General features: G+C 47.8%; 1 protein-coding gene across 3 annotated transcripts in view; it reads right to left on the reverse strand.

The window, feature by feature from the left end:
• Nucleotides 1–2091: 2091 nt before the first annotated feature.
• The window catches only part of cacna1ha (calcium channel, voltage-dependent, T type, alpha 1H subunit a), a 96933-nt gene continuing 75811 nt past the window's right edge, over nucleotides 2092–23213 (reverse strand). For 2 of the 3 annotated variants that reach the window (XM_068578198.1, XM_068578194.1), the window contains exons 19-38: nucleotides 22999–23213; nucleotides 21395–21498; nucleotides 20601–20724; nucleotides 20026–20094; nucleotides 19703–19887; nucleotides 18986–19112; nucleotides 18454–18579; nucleotides 17650–17739; nucleotides 16700–16913; nucleotides 13115–13266; nucleotides 12129–12238; nucleotides 11872–12005; nucleotides 10748–10818; nucleotides 8937–9015; nucleotides 7113–7234; nucleotides 6445–6603; nucleotides 6191–6331; nucleotides 5901–6093; nucleotides 5136–5299; nucleotides 2092–5060 (exon numbers count right to left, since the gene is read on the reverse strand). The exon at nucleotides 22999–23213 is cut by the window's right edge and continues 175 nt beyond it. In XM_068578198.1, coding sequence (XP_068434299.1) covers nucleotides 3738–5060; nucleotides 5136–5299; nucleotides 5901–6093; nucleotides 6191–6331; nucleotides 6445–6603; nucleotides 7113–7234; nucleotides 8937–9015; nucleotides 10748–10818; nucleotides 11872–12005; nucleotides 12129–12238; nucleotides 13115–13266; nucleotides 16700–16913; nucleotides 17650–17739; nucleotides 18454–18579; nucleotides 18986–19112; nucleotides 19703–19887; nucleotides 20026–20094; nucleotides 20601–20724; nucleotides 21395–21498; nucleotides 22999–23213 — 3902 coding nt within the window. In that variant the 3' untranslated portion in view covers nucleotides 2092–3737. The remainder of the gene's footprint in view (nucleotides 5061–5135; nucleotides 5300–5900; nucleotides 6094–6190; nucleotides 6332–6444; nucleotides 6604–7112; nucleotides 7235–8936; nucleotides 9016–10747; nucleotides 10819–11871; nucleotides 12006–12128; nucleotides 12239–13114; nucleotides 13267–16699; nucleotides 16914–17649; nucleotides 17740–18453; nucleotides 18580–18985; nucleotides 19113–19702; nucleotides 19888–20025; nucleotides 20095–20600; nucleotides 20725–21394; nucleotides 21499–22998) is intronic. The other variant, XM_068578195.1, reaches the window with a different exon arrangement.

Below are 23213 nucleotides of genomic sequence, written 5' to 3' on the forward strand. Positions count from 1 at the left end.
AGGAGCTCTTGTCCTCTTGCGGTGACGTTAACCTCCCAGTATTGCATCGGACAATAAAGAACGGGGTCATTAAATCAGTATTATCTTCTTTTTTATGTATATATTAGATATCAATTAGTCAGAGCCCAGTGCAAGTAGGTAGTCAATCTACAAATGGAAACATCTGAAAATGCAAAATATCAAAATGTCTAAAACATCCAGATGCTTCTTTTCCCCCCAAAAAGTTTTTTTTTCTTCTTAAATCAGAACATGCAATAGTCAAAACTGTTTCCTCAACAAACAAAAAAACAGATCCAAAGATCTGTAAGAACAATTATGCAGTCACTCTAACAAACTTGTGTGGATTAATATGGCAATATGCCGTCAATCAGGGAGGGGGAGGGGCGTCTGCACGGAGTCAAATAAGAGCGAGACGGGGAAAAGAAGAGGCCGTCGTCAGACTGATTCAAACCTCCCGTCTCGCCGACAACCTGTGCAGGAAGAGGACCTGAAACGGGACCAAAAAAAGCTGCTGCACGAGCACCAACTGTCTGCAGACGATGCTAAAGGAGAGGAGGCTAATCCAGAGGAGGCTAAACTGGAAGATGCTAAACTAGAGGATGCGAAACCAGAGGATGCTAAACTAGAGGATGCTAAAGCAGAGGATGCTAAACTAGGGGATGCTAAACCAGAGGAGGCTAAAGTAGAAGATGCTAAAGCAAAGGATGCTAAACTAGAGGATGCTAAACTAGAGGATGCCAATCCAGAGGCCGTGTGCAGGAGGGAGGGCGAGGACTCACTTCTGCATGTCAGGACTCGTGTGAGGGTCTTTAAAAGGTGAACAAGCTGCGTTCACCAGCAGCCACAAGAGCTGCTCGTTTCCCCCTCTTCATGCAAACTGCTCGGGGGAGTGTGTTGATACTGTGATGATAATCTATGATAATCTAGAATGTGTTCTTGTCATGAAGAGGGGTTTCCTGTCCTCTGTAAAAAGTATTTTTTTCTCTCTCCCATTTCTAAATAAACGCTGATAAATCTCGTACTAGAAGAAGAAGGAGAAGAAGGAGAAGAAGAAGAATTAGAAGAAGAAGAAGACCCGGCCAGCTGCCTTTCAAAGAGGAATCAGTAGTAACTGCGTCTGTTACGAGCATGCTTCTTGTGTAACTGTCTCACCAGACTGTGCACATAATAAAATACATGTTGTGCTGTCAGGATGAATGTATGGCTTGCTAAGAAAATATCATTCACACCGCAGGGAGGAGGGGCTGGGGGGGAGGGGAAGGGGGAGGAGTCGTCTCACGCTGCTGAAACAGCGGCGTTAAGTTTTGGGGGGAAATAAAAGTGTTTCCTCAGCAGAGACGTCACGATCCTCTCATCAGGACCGATCCTCTCCTCAGGACCGATCCTCTCATCAGGACCGATCCTCTCATCAGGACCGATCCTCTCATCAGGACCGATCCTCTCCTCAGGACCGATCCTCTCATCAGGACCGATCCTCTCCATCGTCATGTACAAATGGGTTTATATCATATAGAGAAAGCAGTTCTTCTACAGTATGTACGAACACAAGAGTGTGGTTGTTTTAATGCGTGGACGTCACTATATTCTCCACAAGTATATATTATTATTATTATTATTATTGCACTCTGGCTACACATATTTAGTACGTTAGTTAGTTTGGTTGTCTTTAGATGTACAGAAACACGACGCGGCGTCAGAGCTGGTCCAGCTCGAGAACAGCTGCAGAAGAGCGGCTCAGAGATGACTTTTAATTATGTATTTCTTCTTTTAAAATGCTGGGTGTTGTTCATAATGGACACTACCGTTCACAGGTTTGGGGTCACCCAGACAGGTTCTGGAATAGAACTACTAAACACAACTTTTGACCAACTTTCAATGACTTTTAATCAAATTTCCATGACTTTTGACCACATTTTTATGACTTTGTATGGAAGCCCATTTCCGCCACACACACACACAAAAATTCGGATAAAAAAATAATAAAAAAAAATATTAGGACCGAAAAATAAATAAATGAATAAATTAGGACAAAAAAAAATTCTGACCAAAAAAAAAAAATTAGGACCAAAAAAATAAAAAATAAAAAATTAGGACCCCCCCCAAAAAATTGAGGATAATAATAATAATAATAATTAAAACAAAATCAACTTTTCTTTTTTTTTGTTGGCGAGAATAAAAAAAAAACATCTAAGCAATACGTTATTTCATCACTTTGGTTTTACAATAGCTTCATTTAAATGTAAATGCCGTTTTTTCAAGTCAACAAAAAAAAAAAAAAAAGTCGATACATTTTTTTTTTGTATTGTCCTAATTTTCTTTTTTTTGTATTGTCCTAATTTTTTTTTCTTCTTTTTTTGGTACTAATATTATTTAATAAAAATTTTTGGTGCTAATTTTTTGTTGTTGTGTGTGGCAGAAACTGGCTTCCATACTTTTAACTAAATTTCCATGACTTTAAATCAAATTTCCATGAATTTGGGGTTGCGTCATGGAAATGTTGTTCAAACTTTTGAACGGTAGCGTACGTTCCCTTTTAGTCATAATTAAATGCCCGCAAGTTGTTATTTCCTAATTTATCCGGACAAATAAATACATTGAGTATTCATGTATTTGAAAAACCCCACAAAAGTAATATTTCTGGAGTAATCGCAGCGACGTCAGAGTGTAAAACCACCGCGTTGCATCGCTGAGCTCGCTTCTTCAGACCGTTATTTAGACGCCGAAACACACACAGAAAGTCCGAGACAAAAGCTACAGAAACACGAACGCACCCTGTTCTCATCCTTCTCCTTTTTCCAAAATAGAAAAATAAAAATCCCTCTCCTCCGGCCGGCTCTCGCCTCGCCGCTCGTCCCCGGCTCCGAAAAAAAAGGAAACGTATACATTCACAAGAGGACGACGGAGGGGAAAAAACAACTTGAAATTCAGATTTTTGTGTGCAAAAAACATTTTTAGATCTCTATAAAAATATGTGCATATGGATAGAGCTATTTATTTTTTTCTCGTTAAATCTCACCAAATACAGTATTTTCCTTTATTTACACTGCACAGATACACAAAGAAACATAAACTACAGCTCTGCCCTGCTTCCCCTCTCTTGTCGTCGCAGGCGTAAGGATAACATGGCCGACTTCCATGACGACGGATTTGACATTTGACTCGAAAACGCAGACACACACACTCACACACACACACACACACACACTGCTCTGATCAATGTGATCGAGGAGCAGAGGAGGGGCGAGCAGAACTTCTGTAGAAAACCTGAAGTTGCATATCCCACCATTCCCCCCAACGCTCGCGCATCTCACCAACCACTTCCTGTAAAAAGTCAGGGGTTGTCAGCCAGACGCTGCTTCCTGATTGGCTCGCGTGGGCGGGGACAGTGTGTCCAAAAAAAAAACAAAAAAAAAACTTTGGCTACGGAGTTAGGTGGCTTTAGTCCTGGTGCGTCTTCAGTATTAAGTCCCAAACACACCATGTACACAGCGGGTACCGTCGGGACGTTTAACCTGCAGCGGCTCTGCCGTCCTTCACGCTGGGTTTAGGAAGATGTGTCCACTGTCTGTCATTCTGGGGGCGGGACTGTACCAGTGTCTCATGAAAACTAGAATCCTTCTCCCAGAAAACTCTCATTTTCTTACCCGGCGCCATCTTTTTCAGCCTCCCCAAACGTCAGGGAAGTAGGGGACCAATGAATTTCCAGAAGGCGTGAACGCCCCCCCTCCACCCGATGGTCACTGGGCGGTCCTCCGGTTCTTGGCGCTGAACCCGGCGGCGCCCCCGAGTCTGTTGTCGAAGGGCGACGACGACGCCGAGGAGCAGGAGGCCGCGTCGCCGTCTGACAGGCCGGGTGACAGGCCGCTCATGTAGCGCGACTGCGGCTGGTCGAAGGTGAACTGGGGGAGGGGGATGTACTCGGCCGAGAGCGAGGGGAGCCTCGCCGCGGGCGACAGGGAGTGCGCCTGCGAGAAGGGCCTCGGGACGAGGGGCGCGTGCGGCTGGATGAAGACGTTGGGGCTGATGGGGATGTGCGGCGTCGGCGGCGTCGCGGCGTACGACGGCCGGGAGCGCGTCGGCGTGGACGCCGGCGACGGAGAGGGCGTCGGCAGCAGCTGCTGCTGCGACGACACCGACGCGTGGACGGGCGTGAGCGCCGGGGAGCGCGCCTGCGAGTCCTCCGACTGCGCGTGCGGGCTCAGGTCGTAGGACGGCGTCCGGCGCCGCAGCAGCGTGCTGCAGTCGGACGGCTTCGGCGACGGGGCCAACTGCGGGTGCTCCCGCTCGCAGGGCGGGTGGATGGAGATGCACGGGGGGCTCATCTTCTTCTTCCGGTGGCCGCCCCCGACCGACTGCACCCGCACGGGGAACGCCGGCATGCCGCCGCCGCCTTTCTCCGCCCGCGCGAAGAGCTGGTCCGTCTGCAGGAAGCAGACCTCGATGGAGTGGCGCCGCTGGTCGTCGGACGGCGGCTCGTCCTGGAAGGCGCTCGGATCCTTCCCGAGCGCGCTCCTCGAGGAGGAAGGCGGCAGCGGGGGGGGAGGGTGCGAAGGGGAGGAGGAAGAGGAGGAGTTGAGGGAGTGTGGCGCGGCGTAGGGGGAGAGGGAGTGGCTCCGCCCGGACTCCTGACCGCTGCCGCGCTCCTCCTCGTGCCTCCGCCTGTGGCGGGCGGCGCTGGTGATGTGAGACACCTCCTCGTCCGCCGGGTCGCAGAGGGAGACGGCCGAGGGAGGGCGGGGCCTCCGGAGGCTGGCGGGGCGCAGGGGGAGGCGGGGCGAGGGAGGCGGCGGCGGGAGGAGGAGCGTCGGGGAGGACGGCGGCGGAGGGAGGGACGACGGGGAGGACAGCAGCGGGTGCAGAGAGGACGGAGAGGGAGGAGGAGGGAAGGCGGCGGGGGAGGAGGGCGGCAGGGGGAGGGCCGAGGGCGAGGAGGGGGGAGGAGGAGGAGGCAAGGGGAAGGGGGAGGAGTTCTGAGGAGAAAGGGGAGGCGGGTGGACCGAGTTGGGCCTCTCCTGCTGCTCGCAGCTCTGCGACTCCACAGAATCCAGTTTAACCGCCACCTGAGAAACACACGCACTCGTCTCAGTGACTCTATTACAACAATCACGGTAGAGTTCGTAAACGGGGTCTCTCACCTCTCGGCGCAGGGCCAGCGGCGAGGGGCCGGGCGTGGGCGTGGGCGGGGCGATGCGGGGCAGCGCGATGGAGGGAGGCGGCCGGGGGAGGACGGGGGAGACGTCGGGAAGCCGCAGCAGCGCGCGGCTCTCGCACGGCTGCGAGCGAACCGACGTCACCGAGCCTGAAGGCGGGAAAACGGGTCAGAATCACCCGCGCAGGCGCATATACAAACACACACTGTTTTGTCGTACTTTGGGACGAAATGTTCATGTTTGAAGGCGATGATTACACTTTAATGTGGCAGAATATTTAGAGTTGAGCGACCAGAAACACAAAAACGAGTGTTTTAGATTTAAAATAAAGTGTTTTCTGAATGAAAGATCATCCAAACTGTTACACATAGAGTCATAAAAGCATGTTATGCAATATTCTGCATTAGACCCTGGTCACAATAACAGCTCCATACATATATATTTAGACATCGTGTAGCACTGAATCACTCTGGATTCAATGTTTTAATTTTGTGAGAAAAGAAAAGCTAAACATTTTATGAATCGGGGCTTTAAAGTGCTGAAATTAAAGCATTCATGTGTGTTTTCATTTAGTTATACGCCAAACAAGACACCACTATTCTACAAAATGTACTAACACGTACACAAACATAAGGATTACCACTTTACAAAGCACTTCTATACTCTTCCACATGACATATCCGGAAGCATTGATCCTCCATAACTTCACGTCTCAATGCTTCAACCCTTCAACCCCCGTAGATGAGCTACCTGCGTGCTGCTGCTGCTGCTGCTGCTGCTGGTGGTGGTGGTGCTGCGGGCTGAGCTCCACCTCCTCCAGCGGGTAGGGGGCGCTGGCGGGCCGCACGGGCCGGAACATGTAGCTGTCGTTAGGCAGAGAGTGCATCCTGGAGACGGACATCTTCCTGGACGTCAGCAGGTCTCCGTACTGCACCTCTTCCTCCTGCAGGGGGCGACAGAGACCACGGGACTGAAGGTCCGGATCCGGCTTTCACAGGTCGCTCTCGCTTCCTGCGTGCGGCCGCGCTCCCCCCTCCTACCTGTCCAGGTGAGTGCGGGCACGGCCCGACGTAGGTTCCCCCCGTCGAGCTGTTGTTGGAGGTCGTGCTCAGCTTGCGCTCCCTCTCCATCGCCATCTCCAAGGCGATCTCCGCGTCCATCTCCGCATCCTCTTTCGCCTCCTGCAAAAAAAAAAAAAAAGCAGAAGCTTTTTACTCGCCGGTAATAACGCATGTGTGTGTCTGTCTCTACGGCTCTATCACACACACACACACACACACACGTGTCTCTGTACCTTGTTGCTTTCCTCCAGGTGTTTCATCAACACGGCCACGACCACGTTGACCAGCACGAACTGGGCCATGAGCACGAACGTGACGAAGTAGATCGGGGAGACCAGAGGCAGGTACGTGAGACAGTAGCGCTCTCCTTCGTGACACTCCCTTAACGTGTCCTTAACACACACACACACACACACACACACACACACACACACACATCAGCAGTTATTACAGGTGGACGTGCACGACCGTCCGATACACCAGACGGCCGTCCATCACAAAGGGTTGACATCTTTTCTTGTTGCTTAGATTAGGGGCCTTTTCCAATGAGTAGCTCGTAGCGCTGGATCCAAGAGTTGCTAACCCTTTAGCACGATGTCTCCTACTGAGTCAGGCCTCTTAAGCCCCTCCCCCTTACACGTACCATAATAATGTCAGCCCAAATGAAACAATTGCTTGCTGTCAGAAGCGTTTTTGAAGACTATATTTCCACTCAGGACGATTACATGACGATTACATCACTAATGACATCGTTTCATATAAAGTAAAACTCAAAGTGTTGACATTGCTCGGCTCTAAGCCACTTCATCACTTCATAATTGGTTTTGGAGGTCATTGCGATAATCTAGTCATCATTTATGTGTGTGTGCATGTGTGTGTGTGTGTGTGTGTGTGTTCATACTTTCATAATCCCATTCCAGTTGTCTCCTGTGGACACCCGGAACAGCGTCAGGAAAGCCATCCCGAAGTTCTCGAAGGTGGCGTGGCGACTCAGGCCCTCGCACGGGTTGTGTTCGGTGCACTCTGAGCGACACACACAAGACGGGACAGACGTCAGACACGCACACGCACGCACACACACACACACGTGGGGTGTGTCCGTCAGTCTCGGAGGTCACGCTGACAGGCGGCAGATTGTAAGGCGTCAGCGGCCACGACGAAGGCGTCTTTGTGTCCGGAGAGGACGCCGCGCCTTTGATCTCGTCCTCCAGAGAGAAAAGTGTGTGTGTGTGTGTGTGTGTGTGTGTGTGTGTGTGTGTGTATGGGGTCACAGGAGCTGGAAAACGGCAGCTTTCCGTAGTAATAGTAATAAAAAGGCATCAAATCCTTTTTTTTTTTACACAAACAAAAAGACAAAAGAATAAAACCGTCGTAGATTTTTTATTGAAAACGCCAGACAGATTATTTTTTAAATAACCTCGATGACATGAAATGAATGTAAAGCTAAAAATATCAACCGGTCCGCCCTCTAGCCGGCAGGAATAACTTCTTCTGCCTAAAAGTCTGAGTCACGGCCCGGCGGCTGCAGGACGGAGACGGACGTGGGCGTCGTGATTTAGATTCAGATCCAAAAACTGAAAATCTATCCGGCGCCGTCTGTAAAGGACGTCTGAGAGTTTCAAGCATTTTCAACAGTTTGTTCCCTTTTTTTAAAAATATCTTTTATTTTGACGTTGTGTGACGGCAGTCGGTGCATTTCCGGTCGCGCTCTTATTTTGAAGGTCGAACATAATAAACGGGACGAAATAAGTTTACTTTAACGACGGGAAATAGTTATTAAAAAGGCTTCGGATGCGTTTGTTTTAGCACGAGGTTAGCATCTGGCTCATATGGAAGCAGAAAATAAAATAAAAAATTAGCACCAAAAAAAAAAAAAAAAAAAAATACAAGTTAGGACCAAAAAAAAAAAAAAATTAGAACCAAAAAAAAAAAAAAAAATAGGACAATAAAAAAATTAATTAAAAAAAATACCTAAAAAAAAATACAAAAAAATTAAAAAAAATCGCCTTTTTTTTTGTTGCTGACAAAAATAAAAAATAAATAACATCTAAGCAATTCGTTATTTCATCGCTTTAGTTTCACAATACCTTCATTTAAATGTACACATGCATTGTTCATACAACAAAACAAGTACAAGTTACGTAATAGTTCAATCTTGTTAAGCTAACCAGCCGCCAGCAGCACGCGGACGGGAGACGGCGTTCGGCACATCCATTTGTCGGCGGAGCAAAAAAGATGTTGTTTTTTTTTACGTCTAATTGCATCGAGAGGAAGCGTAACAACGTTTCACAGAGAGCGGCCTCTTCACCGGCGACTTGTTCTCATCCCGTCCTGCTCGCTAATCCGCTTCCCTCGCCCGCACAATGTGGAAGAGAGAGAGAGAGAGAGAGCGAGGGAGAGAAAATGAGTTGTTGGATGCAGCCCGGCCCTTTGAGGAAGCGGCGTGTAAATACATGTGATCTTTTCTTGTGAGAAGCAAGTCTCTGGTGAGAGACCGAGAGAGAGAGAGAGAGAGAGAGAGAGAGAGAGAGAGAGAGAGAGTGAGAGAGAGAGAGAGAGAGAGAGAGAGAGAGAGAGAGAGAGAGAGAGGATTCAGAGTCGTGACTGAGATAGCAATGACTGGATATAGAGGAAAAAACTTTCTCGCTGGAGCTTAAAGACCGTCTGCGTGTGTGTGTGTGTGTCTGTGTGTGTGTCTGTGTGTGTGTCTGTGTGTGTGACTGACCCAGTTTGCCAAAGAGCTCCACTCCCAGCGCGGCGTAGATGAAGAAGAGCAGCATGAAGAGGAGGCCCAGATTTCCCACCTGGAAGGCACAAAAACCCCACAGCGCAGGTTAAACACCGCTCCTCCGCTCGGTAAACGCCGGCTCGCTTCGCGCCGCGGGGACGAGGAGAGGCTTTAAGAGGGGGATTGATGAGGATTACCACTCGATGCTAACCGCGCTAGCTCGCTAAACAGTCTTGCAGCTTCGAGACAGACCGCTAACGCCACATTAGCTTGCGTCCTGACAGCAGTCGTGGAAAAAAACAATGCACAAACACACACAAAAAAGGAGACTTAGCGGTTAGCATGCGTGTCTTTCTGCTAGTCCACGAGCAAGACACTTAACCCCTAATTGCTCCCCCGTCGCTGAGCTTTAACAGCGACAGTGAAATAAAAAAAAAAACACTGATAGCTTGATGTTGTGACTTATTTTTCCAGCTTTTAAACGAAAAAAAAACATGCAATTTTCATATGTGACAGTTGCTTCGCAGTCGCACGATGACATCGCCCGTCGTTAGCCATTGCTCACCCTCGGGGGAGGGAGGGGGGAGTTGTTGTTGCTGCAATTACCTGCTCCCCGGCAGGTGCGTTCAAAAGCCTTTGACGTGTTTGTGCTTCACATCAGGGAGGTGCATTTAAATGCTAACCTGAATAGGTGTTTCCACACCGAAGTGACATTGATAAACTGCCTGCGGGACGTTGAAGTGAACGCAACACAAAAACACTGAAAAGAAGAAATCGCAGGAGGCTTTTTTTTTTTTTTCCCATCAAGGAGCCGAGGAATCGACGGCGGCTTTTCTCCTGGAAGCAATCTAAAAAAATAAATAAAAAACAGGAATGGTGAACGATTCCTCTCGGGCGAACCCCGTGACCTCTGAGCACTCCCTGTGATTACATCTGCATCGACTATCCGCACAGTTACAACCCCCAACCCCCCCGATGGGCTGCATCTGTGCTCTTGACATTTAAAACAACAATTGCAGAACAATGGAGTCTGTCTGTTTGGGGCGCAGCTGCTGTTTGAGCTCCAAGAAGAGAGAGAGACCTCGGATACTCTGGCGAGCATCCGGGGACGTCCTTTAACCTTTTTTGAAACCGTGAGAAAATCCTCCGGAGGCCATTTTAAGTCCCAGCATGCCCCATTCAGACCATCTTTTGACATAAAGCACGTCATTTTTTTCCTTTTTTGACCCGAACGACACAGTTTCTTGACTGAAACTCCTTCCTAACAGGACAAAACTTTGTTTTATTGTGATTTCTGTTGCAGATTCTGATTCTTTAGGTCCTAATCTTTCCAAAAATGTGTCCTATTGACGCTCCAGGAGGCTTTTTGGGGGGAATCTGGCTCATATCATGCTGGATGTTCATAGTTACCATCAAAATATATTTTTAAAAGTGATTTTTTTTTTTGCAGATATACATTTTTTTGCACTCTCCGCTTCTAACCCAGAAGACACGTCTACATCATGGTGATTCATTTCCTGTGAGTCTTCTTCTTTCAAATGCAATAACCAATTGGATGTGTTTGCCATGTATTACCATGCATATTTCATTTGACAATAAAAAAGCCCAAAAGCAGTGCAGAAAGGCACAGAACGAGACATTTTGGGGTCAGAATAAACATTTTTGTAATGTGGACGTGATGTGACTCCGTGTTAATTATTCATTGGCGGCGTAAATGTTTCAGAGAGCTTTTCTATCCCCGACAAAAGAAACCTTCGTATTCAGACTATAATACAGGGAACAAAGCGGAAGAAGGAAGCGGCGGTTACCTGCGGCAGCGCCTGCATGACGGTGTCCAGCAGGGATCGCATCCCAGTGGCCATCTTCAGGAGCTTCAGCACTGAGGAGACACAGGAGCGTCAACGGGGAGGAGAAACAGAAGGAGGAGAAACAGAAGGAGGAGAAGAAGGAGGAGGAGGAGAAGGAGGAGGACAATGGGGAGAAGAAGAAAGGGGAGGAGGAGAAGAAGAAGAAGAAGAAGAAGAAGAAGAAGAAGAAGAAGAAGAAGAAGAAGAAGAAGAAGAAGAAGGAGGAGGAGGAGGAGAAGGGGGAGAAGAAGATGAATAAAGGAGAAAAATAAGAAGAATGAGGAGAAGAAGAAGAAGCAGAATGAGGAGAAGAAGAAGAAGCAGAAGAAGAAGCAGAAGAAGCAGAAGAAGCAGAAGAAGCAGAAGAAGCAGAAGAAGAAGAAGAAGAAGAAGAAGAAGGAGAAGAACAAGAACAAGAACAAGAACAAGGAGAACAAGAACAAGAAGGGGAGAAGAACAAGAAGAAGAAGAAGAAGAAAGGAGAAAAATAAGAAGATGAGGAAAAAAGAAGAAGAAGGAAGAGGAGGAGAAGAAGAAGAAGAAGAAGAAGAACAAGAAGAAGAAGAAGAAGAAGAAGAAGAAGAAGAAGAAAGGAGAAAAATAAGAAGATGAGGAAAAAAGAAGAAGAAGGAAGAGGAGGAGAACAAGAAGAAGAAGAAGAACAAGAAGAAGAAGAAGAAGAAGAAGAAGAAGAAGAAGAAGAAGGGGAGAAGAACAAGAAGAAGAAGGAAGAAGAAGAAGAAGAAGAAGAAGAAGAAGAAGAAGAAGAAGAAAGGAGAAAAATAAGAAGATGAGGAGAAGAAGAAGAAGAAGAAGAAGAAGAAGAAGAAGAAGAAGAAGAAGAAGAAGAAGAAGAAGAAGAAGAAGTTTATTCGTGGAAGCCCGGAGGAATATACAATAAAACATTTGGTGACAATGTAAAAAAAAAGAAAAAGTGCTTCGTGACATCAATAAGAGGAGCATCTGTCAGGATGACGCACGAAACACAACTTCATTATGTTCTGTGTGTGTGTGTGTGTGTGTGTGTGTGTGTGTGTGTGTGTGTGTGTGTGTGTGTGTGTGTGTGTGTGTGTGTGTGTGTGTACCTCGTGCTATTCTGAGCACCCTCATGATCCGGATGATGGTGGGGTTGATGGGCAGCGCCGCGCTCATCTTCAGCTCCTCCAGGGTGATGCCCACGATGGACAGCGCCACGATGGCGATGTCCAGCTGGTTCCACCTGAGAAGACGGGGTTCACTTGTTTATCGAGTATCACCCACAATCCCTAGAGGCACGCCGGAGCACGAAGCGAGGAGGAGGAGGAGGAAGAGGAGGAGGAGGAGGCGGCTCGGGCCGGGGTACCTGTCTTTGAAGAAGCGGTGGATGCCGAACGCCGCGAGTTTGAGCAGCGCCTCCACGACGAAGATGCAGGTGAACACGTAGTTACAGTACTTCAGAACCTCCACTAGATACTGGACACACACACACACACACACACAGATGATTAGTTACATCTCTCACAGCCGTAGATTCAGTTGCCATTTCTTTATCATTTGTAATTAAAACGTGGCGGGGGGAAAAACAGCTTTCACTTTTAGTGGAAACAATCAAAATGAACGTTCGGATGTTTTCATTGCCGCCGGAGGGGGAAATAAAAAATCCAGCACGAGGCTATTTACAGAAAAACATTTCCAATGAGACGATGGGAGAGCAGGAAGAGTTGGGGCGTCGCTCCAAAAACACATCAAACTGCTTTTGTTGAACAAAATAAAACACGCAAGTAAAAAAGAAATAGCCTCCCTGTTTAACGCCATAGGCTCACACACGAGTCTGCAGCTCTTGTTCCCCAAATGAGTTCTAACACAACATCCCACATACTGATGACACACCTTTCTGGAAAGGTCAGGACCTGAGGAATCTGAATCTGCAACAAAAATCACTGCAAATCAAAGCTTTGACATATTGGGAAGGTGTTTTAGCAAAAAAAAACGTGTCGTTCGGTTCAAAAATAGAAAAGCTAATGTTTTAAGGGCAAACATTGTTGGATTGTTGCGTGCTGCGGCCAATTTGTGACTTTACAGGTAGAAATAGGAGGTTTATAAGGACATGTGTTGCTTTGTTATATTCCCACAAGCCTCACGGTGACGTGGATGTGTTTGTTAGTGAAATGCGACTTTGCTAAGGGGAACTTATCAGAGTTGAGTGAAACGTTACGGCTAGTTTTAACCTTATGTATTTCCTCACAAGGGTGACAGTGTTGCAGCACGTTCATACAGTTAACACACATTGTGGTTGCGGAGATAGTTATGTTCACGTTGGGGTCTTTGAGGGGGGGGGGCTGACGTTACCTTGGGCTGGTGGTAGTGCTCGATGCTCATGGTGAAGACGTTGATGCAGATGATGAAGGTGATGAAGAGGTCCAGGTAGTGGCTGGTGCACAGCGTGTGGATGGAGAGGCGCAGCGGGGAGTAGTCGGCGTAGTACGGCCTCTGCTTGGCCTCTGGAGAGCACAAACACACACACACACACACACACACACACACGGGACGCAACGTCAGAACACGGGCGGGCCGGAGCGAGGCCGCGGGGGGAACATGGAGGAACAGACGGGTACAGCGAGGGTCCGGTGGTGAGCACTGGAGCGAGCAGGGGCCGAGGGACGGGGACCACCGAGCTGATCGCTCCTCAAGACGATAATCTGGACCTGAAGACGACACCTCTACCCCAAAAACACTCATACAAATATGGTTTTAGACATTTATGTACATGTATCTACCGTTTTACGCATATATTCCACTGCTTTTGGGAACTTAAGACCGTTTTCAAGCAGCAAAAACAGTTCGTCCACCTGAGTAGAGTCATGTTTTCGGCTCAAAGGCCAATTATCTGGATTTTTTACGTAATTTCTTAAATTCCCCTTTTTAAAAAGGCCCTTGCATATATCAACATGTGCAGAACAATCTCAGCTCTCGATATAATGAGGCACCATTGTCCTAGGGCAAAAGTGTAAAGAGAAAATATGTCACTAAAATCTAAAAAATTGAAGCCGAATTTTTTTAATTCTTCAACTCTCCTGTGAAAACATAACTTCACTCAGGTGGACAAACTGTTTTTGGTGCTTGAAAAAGGTCTTAGGTTCACAAAAGCAGTGAAATATACGAGATAATTATCTCGCTACAACTGAATTTTAAGAAATTATGTAAAAATCGAGATAATTGGCCCTCAAGCTGAAGAATTGAAGCTTGATTTTTTTTTTTTTTTCTTCAAGTCACTTGTGAAAGTATGACTTTACTCATGTTTCGGTCTTAGCTTCACAAAAGCAGTGGAATATATGAATCCAAAGGTGTCAGATGACATGTAACGGTGTCCCTTGTTCCCATGGGCTCCTGCACACAGTCCGTGCGCACCACTTCCTGTATGAAATGTTCCAATAACAGAGGACACGAGGGCCACAGCTAAGCTACGATTTTCATTTCATCACCAGCACGTGAATAAAAACTGCACTTCTTCTCGGATGCACATCACGACTTCCCCTCGCTGCTGCGAGGCGTTTGTTCTCGTCTAAAAGGGTAACTTTGCTATTTTTCAACAGTTTTTTTTGCCCCTGTTTCTGCATGGAAGTAACTAACGGCTTCAGACGGTCTGAATATCGAGTCCCGCCTCCGTTGTTCTCCTCATATTTAGCCACGAGGGTTGAACATCGTTCAGATGACGCTTGAAAATGATAATCAAGCTAGAAACGAGCTCTTTCGATGGATGGCGCTGCATCCTGTGAGCGATCTCGTGCAGCCAATGTCAGAAAAATAGTTGTCCTCATTAGTCAGTTAGACGCCAAAGCGGCTCCTTTAAAGTGATCTTCCCTTCTCTCAGACTTTTGGCAAACGCATCCTGACCTGAGCTGGAATAAAAAGTAGTAGCTACTTTCACACTTTCACGGGAGCATTAGCGCAAGATTCATTGCCTCTGTCGTGATTATATCCTCGTCAGGGCAGAGAGGTCTCGAGTGTTTTCTGACCTGAATGGGACGCCTCCATTAAATCCCAGACGGTGTCTTCACCGCCCGACACACTACGCGGACTTTAAGCTGCCGCCACGGAGGAAACACACCCGCAGGCCCTCGTTGTGTCCTCACATGTCCACAGATGACGACCCATGATTTTGCGTGCGTGTGTGTGTGTGTGTGCGTGAGTGTGTGGTTCGTGCACGGTGATGTCCCGCCCCCTTCCTGTCTGTCATTCTGTCTTGTCTCCTGCATGCCGACAAGCCTCTTGAACTAGAAATCGGTTCCCGAGTCCGCGAACCCAGAGAGTTGCAGGACGCGTCTGTGATGATGAAGAGCGACGCTGGAGCCTCTCTTCTGTCCGATGACATCACTACAGTCGCTCTCAATAGTCTAAAACGTCTTCTATCTTCTCTTTTCTTCTTCTTTTGATTCGTTGAGACAGCCGCGTGGCCAAACAGTTTGATGCGTCTACATTATTATTTTTTTTTTTTTAAGTGGTCCATGAGTTTTGGTTCAGGGCCCTAACAACATCCCACACACTAATAACACACCTTTCTGGAAGGTTTAGGACCTAAGGAATCAGAATATGCAACACAAATCCCTGCAAAACAAAGCTTTGATATATTGGGAAGGTGTTTTAGTAAAAAAAAAAAAAAAGAGTTGTTCGGTTCAAAAATAGAAAAGTTACTTCTTCTATAAGAAAACATGGTTAGATTCTTGCGTGCTGCGGCCGTTTTGTGACTTTACAGGTACTAATAAAGGGTTTATAAGGACTTGTGTTACTTTGTTAGATTCCCACAAGCCTCACGGTTACGTGGATGTGTTTGTAAGTGAGATGCGACTTTGTTAAGGGGAACTTATCACCAGTCGCTGCAGCAAGTACTTACATGTAACAGCTACTTTAATGTTTTTAAACCATAGCTTTATACTCACAAGGGTTACAAGGTACTAATAGGAGGTTTAGAAGGACATGTGTTACTTTGTTAGATTCCTACAAGCCTTCACGTTTACGTGGATGTGTTCATCTGCATGTGTCGGGATCTTTGATGGTTTTAGACCAGCGAGACGCCGACACATCGGGGTCAAATATACTGCCGTATAAACCATATATCTAGTGTATAATTCAGTGCTTCAGCCAATGTCTTTCTCTCTTTTCCTCATATGATCCCTGAGTCCTTATAAAGAGGTATTCTTGCAGCAGCTGGTGTGTCTCTACAAGCTGTAACCGACCATCTAACCAACTTAACATCCTCCAACGGCGTCTTTTAGTTGCAGGCGCAGCCGCCACAACGTCTGCTATGTTTCTGAGTCTGCCAGTCAAAGCGTGTTTACAGGAAATGTCCTTCTCTGTTAGAGAGGTCGGGGGTTGGACATGCACCCGGTTGGAGGGAGGGAGGGAAGGGAGCGAAGGAGGAGAGGAGGGATAATGGGGGGGCGATTCAACTGATCAAAATTTTGCAAGCAAAATTTGTCCTGAGACACAAATGGAGGAGGGAAGCAGCAACCTCGATCGGCTTCACATGCATTAGTTCTTCTCTTTATAATCAGCAAAGGTATTCAAAAAGAAAAAAGCTTGAAAATATGAATTAGAGATTAGAGATTAGAGATTAGCGAACGCTGCATTGTTTGCAGTCCGTGTTTAAAGAGTGTTTTAGGTCAATTCAGAGGCAGGTGGGTCGGGCCGGTCTGCAGAGGTTGGCATGCGGTGTCGGAGTCGGGGGAGGCTGCACTCATGCACTGCATGCGTCAGACTGGAGTAGCCGACGCCGTCTGGCAGTGATGGATCACTGTCTGCGTGAGCTAATCAGTCTTTTTCAAGCTCTCCCTTATTCGGAGTCTGAATACATTTCCCTGTTTTCTCTCTCTCTGTCATTCTCTTTCTTTCTCAGGCTCTGAAAGCAGGCAGTGCTCAGAAAAATAGACTACCGACCAGCTCCTCCAATCTCCTTACTCCTGCGCTTTTTCTCTATCATCTTGAGCCTCTTCTCCTCCCGCAGGCGGGTCTCCTCCTCTTCCTGGTCCTGCCGGCACTTGTGGAAGTTCTCCACCACCACGCCCACGAACATGTTGAGCACGAAGAAGCTGACGATGAGGAGGAAGGAGATGAAGTAGAGCAGCATCCAGGGGTTGTGGTTCCTCACGGGCTGAGGACAGGGGGAGAAAGAAGATGGAGGTTACCTTTTTAACGGGGTCTGCACCTCCTAATCCAGATGTTCAGGTAGTCGTATGAACCCCAAGTGAGTTATAACACTATGAACATCCAGCATGACCTAAGCGAGAGTTGCCAAAAATGTCTTTTCCAGCTGTCCCCGACTTGTTCCAACTCCATAGTTCAGACCTTTACCAGCGTCCCACATACTTATAAGACCCCTTTCTGGAAAGATTAGGACCTAATGAACCTGACTAAGCAAAAGAAACGTCAATAGAAACAAAGCTATGGGGTGTTTAGAAGGATTTCTAGTGAAACAACTCTGTCGTTTGGTTCAAAAATGGAAAAAAAACTTTTTTAATGGGAAATCCTCGTCTCCAAATATGAAAATTCCCACACGACGTTCCAATTATTTGACCTTTGACGACTTTCAAAAGCGAACAACAGACGGAGGAGAGAGGACAGACGAGAGAGGAGAAAAGGGGAGAGGAGAGAAAGGAGAGAGGAGAAAAGGGGAGAGGAGAGAAAGGAGAGAGGAGAAAAGGAGAATGTGTGAGGAGAGAGGAAAGAGAGGAGAGAGGAGAAAGGAGACATGAGAAAGGAGAGAGGAGAGAGGACAGAGGAGAATGTCTGAGGAGACAGGAAAGAGAGGAGAGAGGAGAGAGGAGAGCTGTAACCTATCCTCGGCCTCTTTAATCCCAGGTATAATCCGGTCTCCTGTGAGTCGTTACCTGCTGGTCCACTCCCACGGCGTCCAGCCCGTCGTACATGATGTTGACCCAGCCGTCCTTACAGGACAGCACGAACAGAGACATCAGAGCCTGGACAGGAGACACGGAGCAGGACGTCACTACAGACTCACACAGTGATGACACACAGTGATGACACACAGCACAGACACACAGCACTGACACACAGCACTGACACACACCTGAGAGCATCTTCAGAAGCTTCTGAAGTCAATCAATGCAATAAATACAAAGTCTGTCAAATTAAAATGTAATTAAAAACATATGAATGTAGAAGTTGGGCAGCGGTTGCTCAATGAGGCAACAAGTCCTAAATATGAACAAATCAACTGCTGGTTGATATTTGTCTGATGTCACAGTGCACCACTGCATTTTACCACGATGCTAATGATAGCATGTGCATGCTAATGCCCTGCAGGTCGTGTTGCATGGGCATGAACATGTATCCCTCTTCTTCAGTCCTTTAGTCCTTCAGTCCTTCAGTCCTTTAGTCCTTCAGTCCTTTAGTCCTTCCCTCCTTCAGTCCTTCTCTCCTTTAGTCCTTCTTTCCTTCAGTCTTTTAGTCCTTCCCTCCTTCCCTCCTTCCCTCCTTTAGTCCTTCCCTCCTTCCCTCCTTTAGTCCTTCCCACCTTCAGTCCTTTAGTCCTTCAGTCCTTCTTTCCTTCAGTCCTTAAGTCCTTCCCTCCTTCAGTCCTTCCTTCCTTCAGTCCTTCCTTCCTTCAGTCCTTCCCTGCTTCAGTCCTTCCCTGCTTCAGTCCTTCACTCCTTCCCTCCTTCCCTCCTCACCTGAATCAGGTTGTCAAAGTTGTACTTCCTGCGTATCCAGCGGTAGTTGGCCTGCAGGCAGTCCGACCTGTTGGTGACGTTCTTCATGTCCAGACCTTCACAGTGGTAGAACTTCCCCTTGAACAGCTGGAGAGAGAGAGAGAGAGAGAGAGAGAGAGAGAGAGAGAGAGAGAGAGAGAGAGAGAGAGAGAGAGAGAGAGAGTCAGCGGGGCTGTTTGCCATTTACACACATCGTCTCGAGGCCTTTTTTTTTTTTTTTTAAACATGCAACTGTTAATGCCAGCTATGAAATGACATTTCGGAGGTTTTCTCTGAGCGTGCTCGGCTGTACCGGCCGGCCTCGGGCGTCCGGTCGCCCGCATTTAACCCCGATTGTCTTTGGAAAGGAACAAACTGCCCATCGTATAATCCAGACCCTGACGATCCTCTTCCTCCAGCCTCAATCACACACCCGGCCGCTCCACCACACATTCAAGCTGAAAGGTTTAGCGTCCGCGCTGTGCAGTCGTTACGCGTCGGGCCGTGAACCAACCTGAACCCCCAGGATGCCGAAGACGATGAAGAAGGCGCAGCAGATGAGGACGATGTTGCCGATGGGTCGGAGGGAGGTGATGAGCGTCTCCACCACCAGCTTCAGGCCCGGAGCGCGGCTGATCACCCTGAGGAGCAGAAACAAAGCTCATGGAGACAAAAGACGGTAAAAAATATGGCGATTGTTGTAGAAAACTGTAAATCATAGCCCCAAAACTGCTGTATTTGGATGTATTGAACATCATAAGTAATATGCAGGTGAAAAATATGGTTTGGTACATGAAGAAATGAGAAAATTAAAATGTCACAGATGTGTGTGAACCCTCTGTAACTTTGTTCTGCTTCAACTTTTGCAGAGAAAATGTTCACATGTTGAATGTTCACATGTTGAATGTTCACATGTTGTGTTATGGTTTGTTAGAGTTGGACTTTACAGCTGCATCATTTCAACTTAATAATCATCCTGAAAGTGATGTTTTTCTATTTGGACCTGAAACCTTTTCATTTCTTTCTGTGTGTCATCTTCATTTCCTCTTAACCAGAAACACACAGACTGATGTTCACACATCTGAACAACATCTCACATGTGTAGCCTTTATTAATAACACCAACATCATTCAAACAGCCCTCGTGGTTGCAGAGATACACACTTTTTTAGTTTGGGGATGACATTTTCATGGTAAAGGGCCTAAAAACATGTATTTTTTGGTGTTTGTACCTCAGTGGGCGGAGGGTCCGCAGCAGCCGCAGGACTCTCAGGATGCCCAGGATCCGGTTCCCGCGGGTGTAAGCCAGCGAGACCAGGATGTCCACCAGAGACACGAACACCAGCAGGCCGTCCAGGACGTTCCAGCTGGACTGCAGGTACGTCTGCTTCCCGAAGCAGAACCCCAGCGCCACCACCTTGGAGGAAACCGGTGTTAGCGTTAGCTTCAGATTAGCGGCTGCAGCGAGGAGCTTTATTGATGCAGAAAAAAAGGGTTTGCTTATCACAACTACACCTGGAATGAAACAGATTAAAAAAAGCCCAGCGGTGTTCACCTTGATGGCCATCTCTGCCAGGAAGATCACAGTGAACACGTAGTTGGACACACTGAGAAACACTCGCTCCTGGAAGAGAGCGAGACGCACAAAACGGAGACAAAACTCGTTTATTGTGCGATGCAGAGACAAGACGCGAATGCTCTCAGGTCATATACACATGAATACATCCTCCTACATTTAAAAAATTACACAAACAAGACTTAAATAAGCGCTGTGCCTCGTGGGTAAATGCAGACTTATTGCCTTTGCTGCGGTGGGATCGCTGCAGGTATTTAATGAACTCATCTCATCTCCGCGTTACGTGAGCCTGCGTCCGACACAATGTCTGGTTTTAGGTTGCAAATGAGGCGCCTGTCACGATGCTATCAGCAGCCCTGTTACTTTAAGAGAGCGATGCATTGTGGGTCGGTTTGAGCCTTGATGCTGCAGAGTTTTCTGTCTGTGTTCGCGGTTTGTTAGATGGAGTAAAACATTTTTTTTTTACATGTTTTTGCACTTTTTCAGGCCGCCTGTGTATATGTGTGTGTCTGTGTGTGTGTGTGTGTGTGTGTGTGTGTGTGTCTGTGTGTTACCTTGCTTTTGACATTGATGTCGGGTCTTTCCAGAGCGATGGTGATGCAGTTGAGGAAGATGAAGACAAGAACCACGTGGTCGAACAATTTGTGCGAGATCACACTTTGGCACCAGCCGCGGAGTCTAAACACACACACACACACACACACACACACAGACACACACACACACACACACACACACACACACACACACACACACACACACACAGTCATCTATCAAGTGCCTACACTCGGTTAAAGCTATCGACTACATAATTATCACTGAGAAAACAATAAAAGGAAGAGAAATGAGAGAGGAGCAGCGGAGATAATTAAATAAGGTGATGAGGCGCTAAAGAGAGGAGGGAGGAAAGAGGAGAGAGGAAGGAGAGAGGAGAGTGTGTGAGGAGAGAAGAAAGAGGGAGGAGAGTGAGTGAGGAGAGAGAGAGGAGATGAAAGAGAGGAGAAAGGAGAGGAAAGAGAGAGGAGAAAGGAGATAGGAGATAGGACAGAGGAGAGAGAGGAGAAAGGAGAGGAAAGAGAGAGGAGAAAGGAGAGGAGCTAGGAGGTAGGAGAGAGGAGAGAGAGGAGAAAGGAGAAAGGAGATTGGAGATAGGACAGAGGAGAGAGAGGAGAAAGGATAACGGAGAAGAGAGGAGATAGGAGAGAAAGCGAGAAAGGAGAGAGGAGAAAGGACAGAGGAGAGAGAGGAGATAGGATAAAGGAGAGAGGAGGAAAGAGGAGATAGAAGGGAGGAGATACGAGAAAGGAGAGAGGAGAGAAAGGAGAGAGGAGGAGTGTGTGAGACTCACTTGTTCTCTGGAGAGAATAAATACATGTTCCAGTCCTCGTGTTCTTTGCACCAGCGAGGCTTCATGTCCAGAATCTCTTTCTTCAGCCAGAACCAGAACGAGCTCTGCAGAGGTCAGAGGTCAGGGGTCACCGGCAGCCACATACTAACACTTTATTCATCATTTACATCATCACGGAAAACGCCACTCCTTGTCTACGACTCGTCCAAACGCACTTTCAACCCTCGACAAAAAACTCAGTCGTCCTCTAACTCCAGTATTCAAACGTCTCGCGCGTCCTTGTCGCGTCCTTGTCGCGTCCTTGTCGTGTCCTTGTCCCGTCCTTGTCGCGTCCTTGTCGCGTCCTTGTCGTGCGACGGCAGCGAAATGAGAAGACATGACCGCCGGCGCGTCGGATGCACTCCATTAAAAAGGTGTTCAGGTGTGAAACCTCCACTCATCACACCGACGGGTTAAACAGATGAAACACAAAGTGCAAATTCTTTAAAAAACACAATTTAAATGCTGTTGGGCTTCTCGGCGAGAGGAGCGCCTGCATCTGGGATTCACATCAGAACAAACAGCTCCACCAGGATGAACAAAAAAACAGAGCTTTATAAAACAGCGCACGCTTTAATTTCAGTTCCCACAGAACTGCTGATGTCAGCGCGGCCACGTTTAAATCTAAAGGGGGCGCAATAAACAAGTGTTTTCTTTGCCTAAGTGGCGACGGGGAGGACTGGACCGCGGCGACGCAGCCGGGCCGACAGCGCCGAGGAAAGTGTCGCGAAACTCATTAAAGTTTCTAATAAAACAAATAGAGGAAAAGCTCGAGGCCGCGGCTTCTGCACTTCAGGACTCTAATTAAAAAACAGCCCAAAGTCAAGCCTCTCGGCTTATTTGGCAGACTACCGTGTGCGTGTGTGTGTGTGTGTGTGTGCGTGTGTGTGTGTGTGTGTGTGTCTGGCTGTGTGTAAACTGGAGGGAGAGAACCTGCAGCTCTGATATCCTCGGAGCGGAAAAATATCCCATAATCCCTGACATAGACACACGCAGAGCGCCGCACGCGTCTCACACTCACACTCTCACTCACACACACGCACACACACACACACACACACAGGATGTGTTTTAAGCCTCCCGTTTACAGAGAGGCCTTTTGTTTCAGCGGATTTCACGGCTTTATAAACTCAATTTGGAGCCAATAAAGCCATCAACACTCGACAGAGGTCATCCAAAACAAGGGAGGGAGCGCACATACACACACACAAACACACACACACACACTGGACACTCACAAGTGGCTTTGTCCCCAACTGAGAAAACAATTACTTCCCGAGCCAATCAAATTACAGCGTGACAATTAGCGTCCTGCCAGGCCGTGCAGCGGCGACACAACACGCACGTTACATAACGCAATACCTCAAAGGAAAAAGGAGACAAAAAGGGCAAAGGAGACATAGAAGGGCTGAGGACGCAGAGAAGGAGACCCAAGCAGAGTCGGAGAGGGCAGATTAAGAGATTAAGGGTTTACCAACGGAGCGAGCTCGTCACCGAAAAGACGCATTTCTGGCTAAAAGCGTCGGGGCGACATGGACGCCGGGGGACTTTTTTACGGTACGTACGTCGTCGTCGACGTCGTCCTCCGGCGAGGAGTCGTCCTTGGGCTCGGCGTTGGCGTCGTAGGTCAGCGTGCGTCCGTTGCAGTCGCCGTACTCCGCCGCGCCGGACGCGCAGAGCGCCGACGCCTGCAGCAGCTCCAGCGACTCGGGCCGCAGCCGGTTGTGAACGCCGGCGTCCCCCGCGACCACATCTTCTTCTTCCTCTTCCTCGCCGCCTC

The sequence above is a fragment of the Clinocottus analis genome, unplaced genomic scaffold, assembly GCF_023055335.1.
Source record: "Clinocottus analis isolate CAN_PGR_092001 unplaced genomic scaffold, fCliAna1.0.p SCAF_16, whole genome shotgun sequence".
Lineage (NCBI taxonomy): Eukaryota > Metazoa > Chordata > Actinopteri > Perciformes > Cottidae > Clinocottus > Clinocottus analis.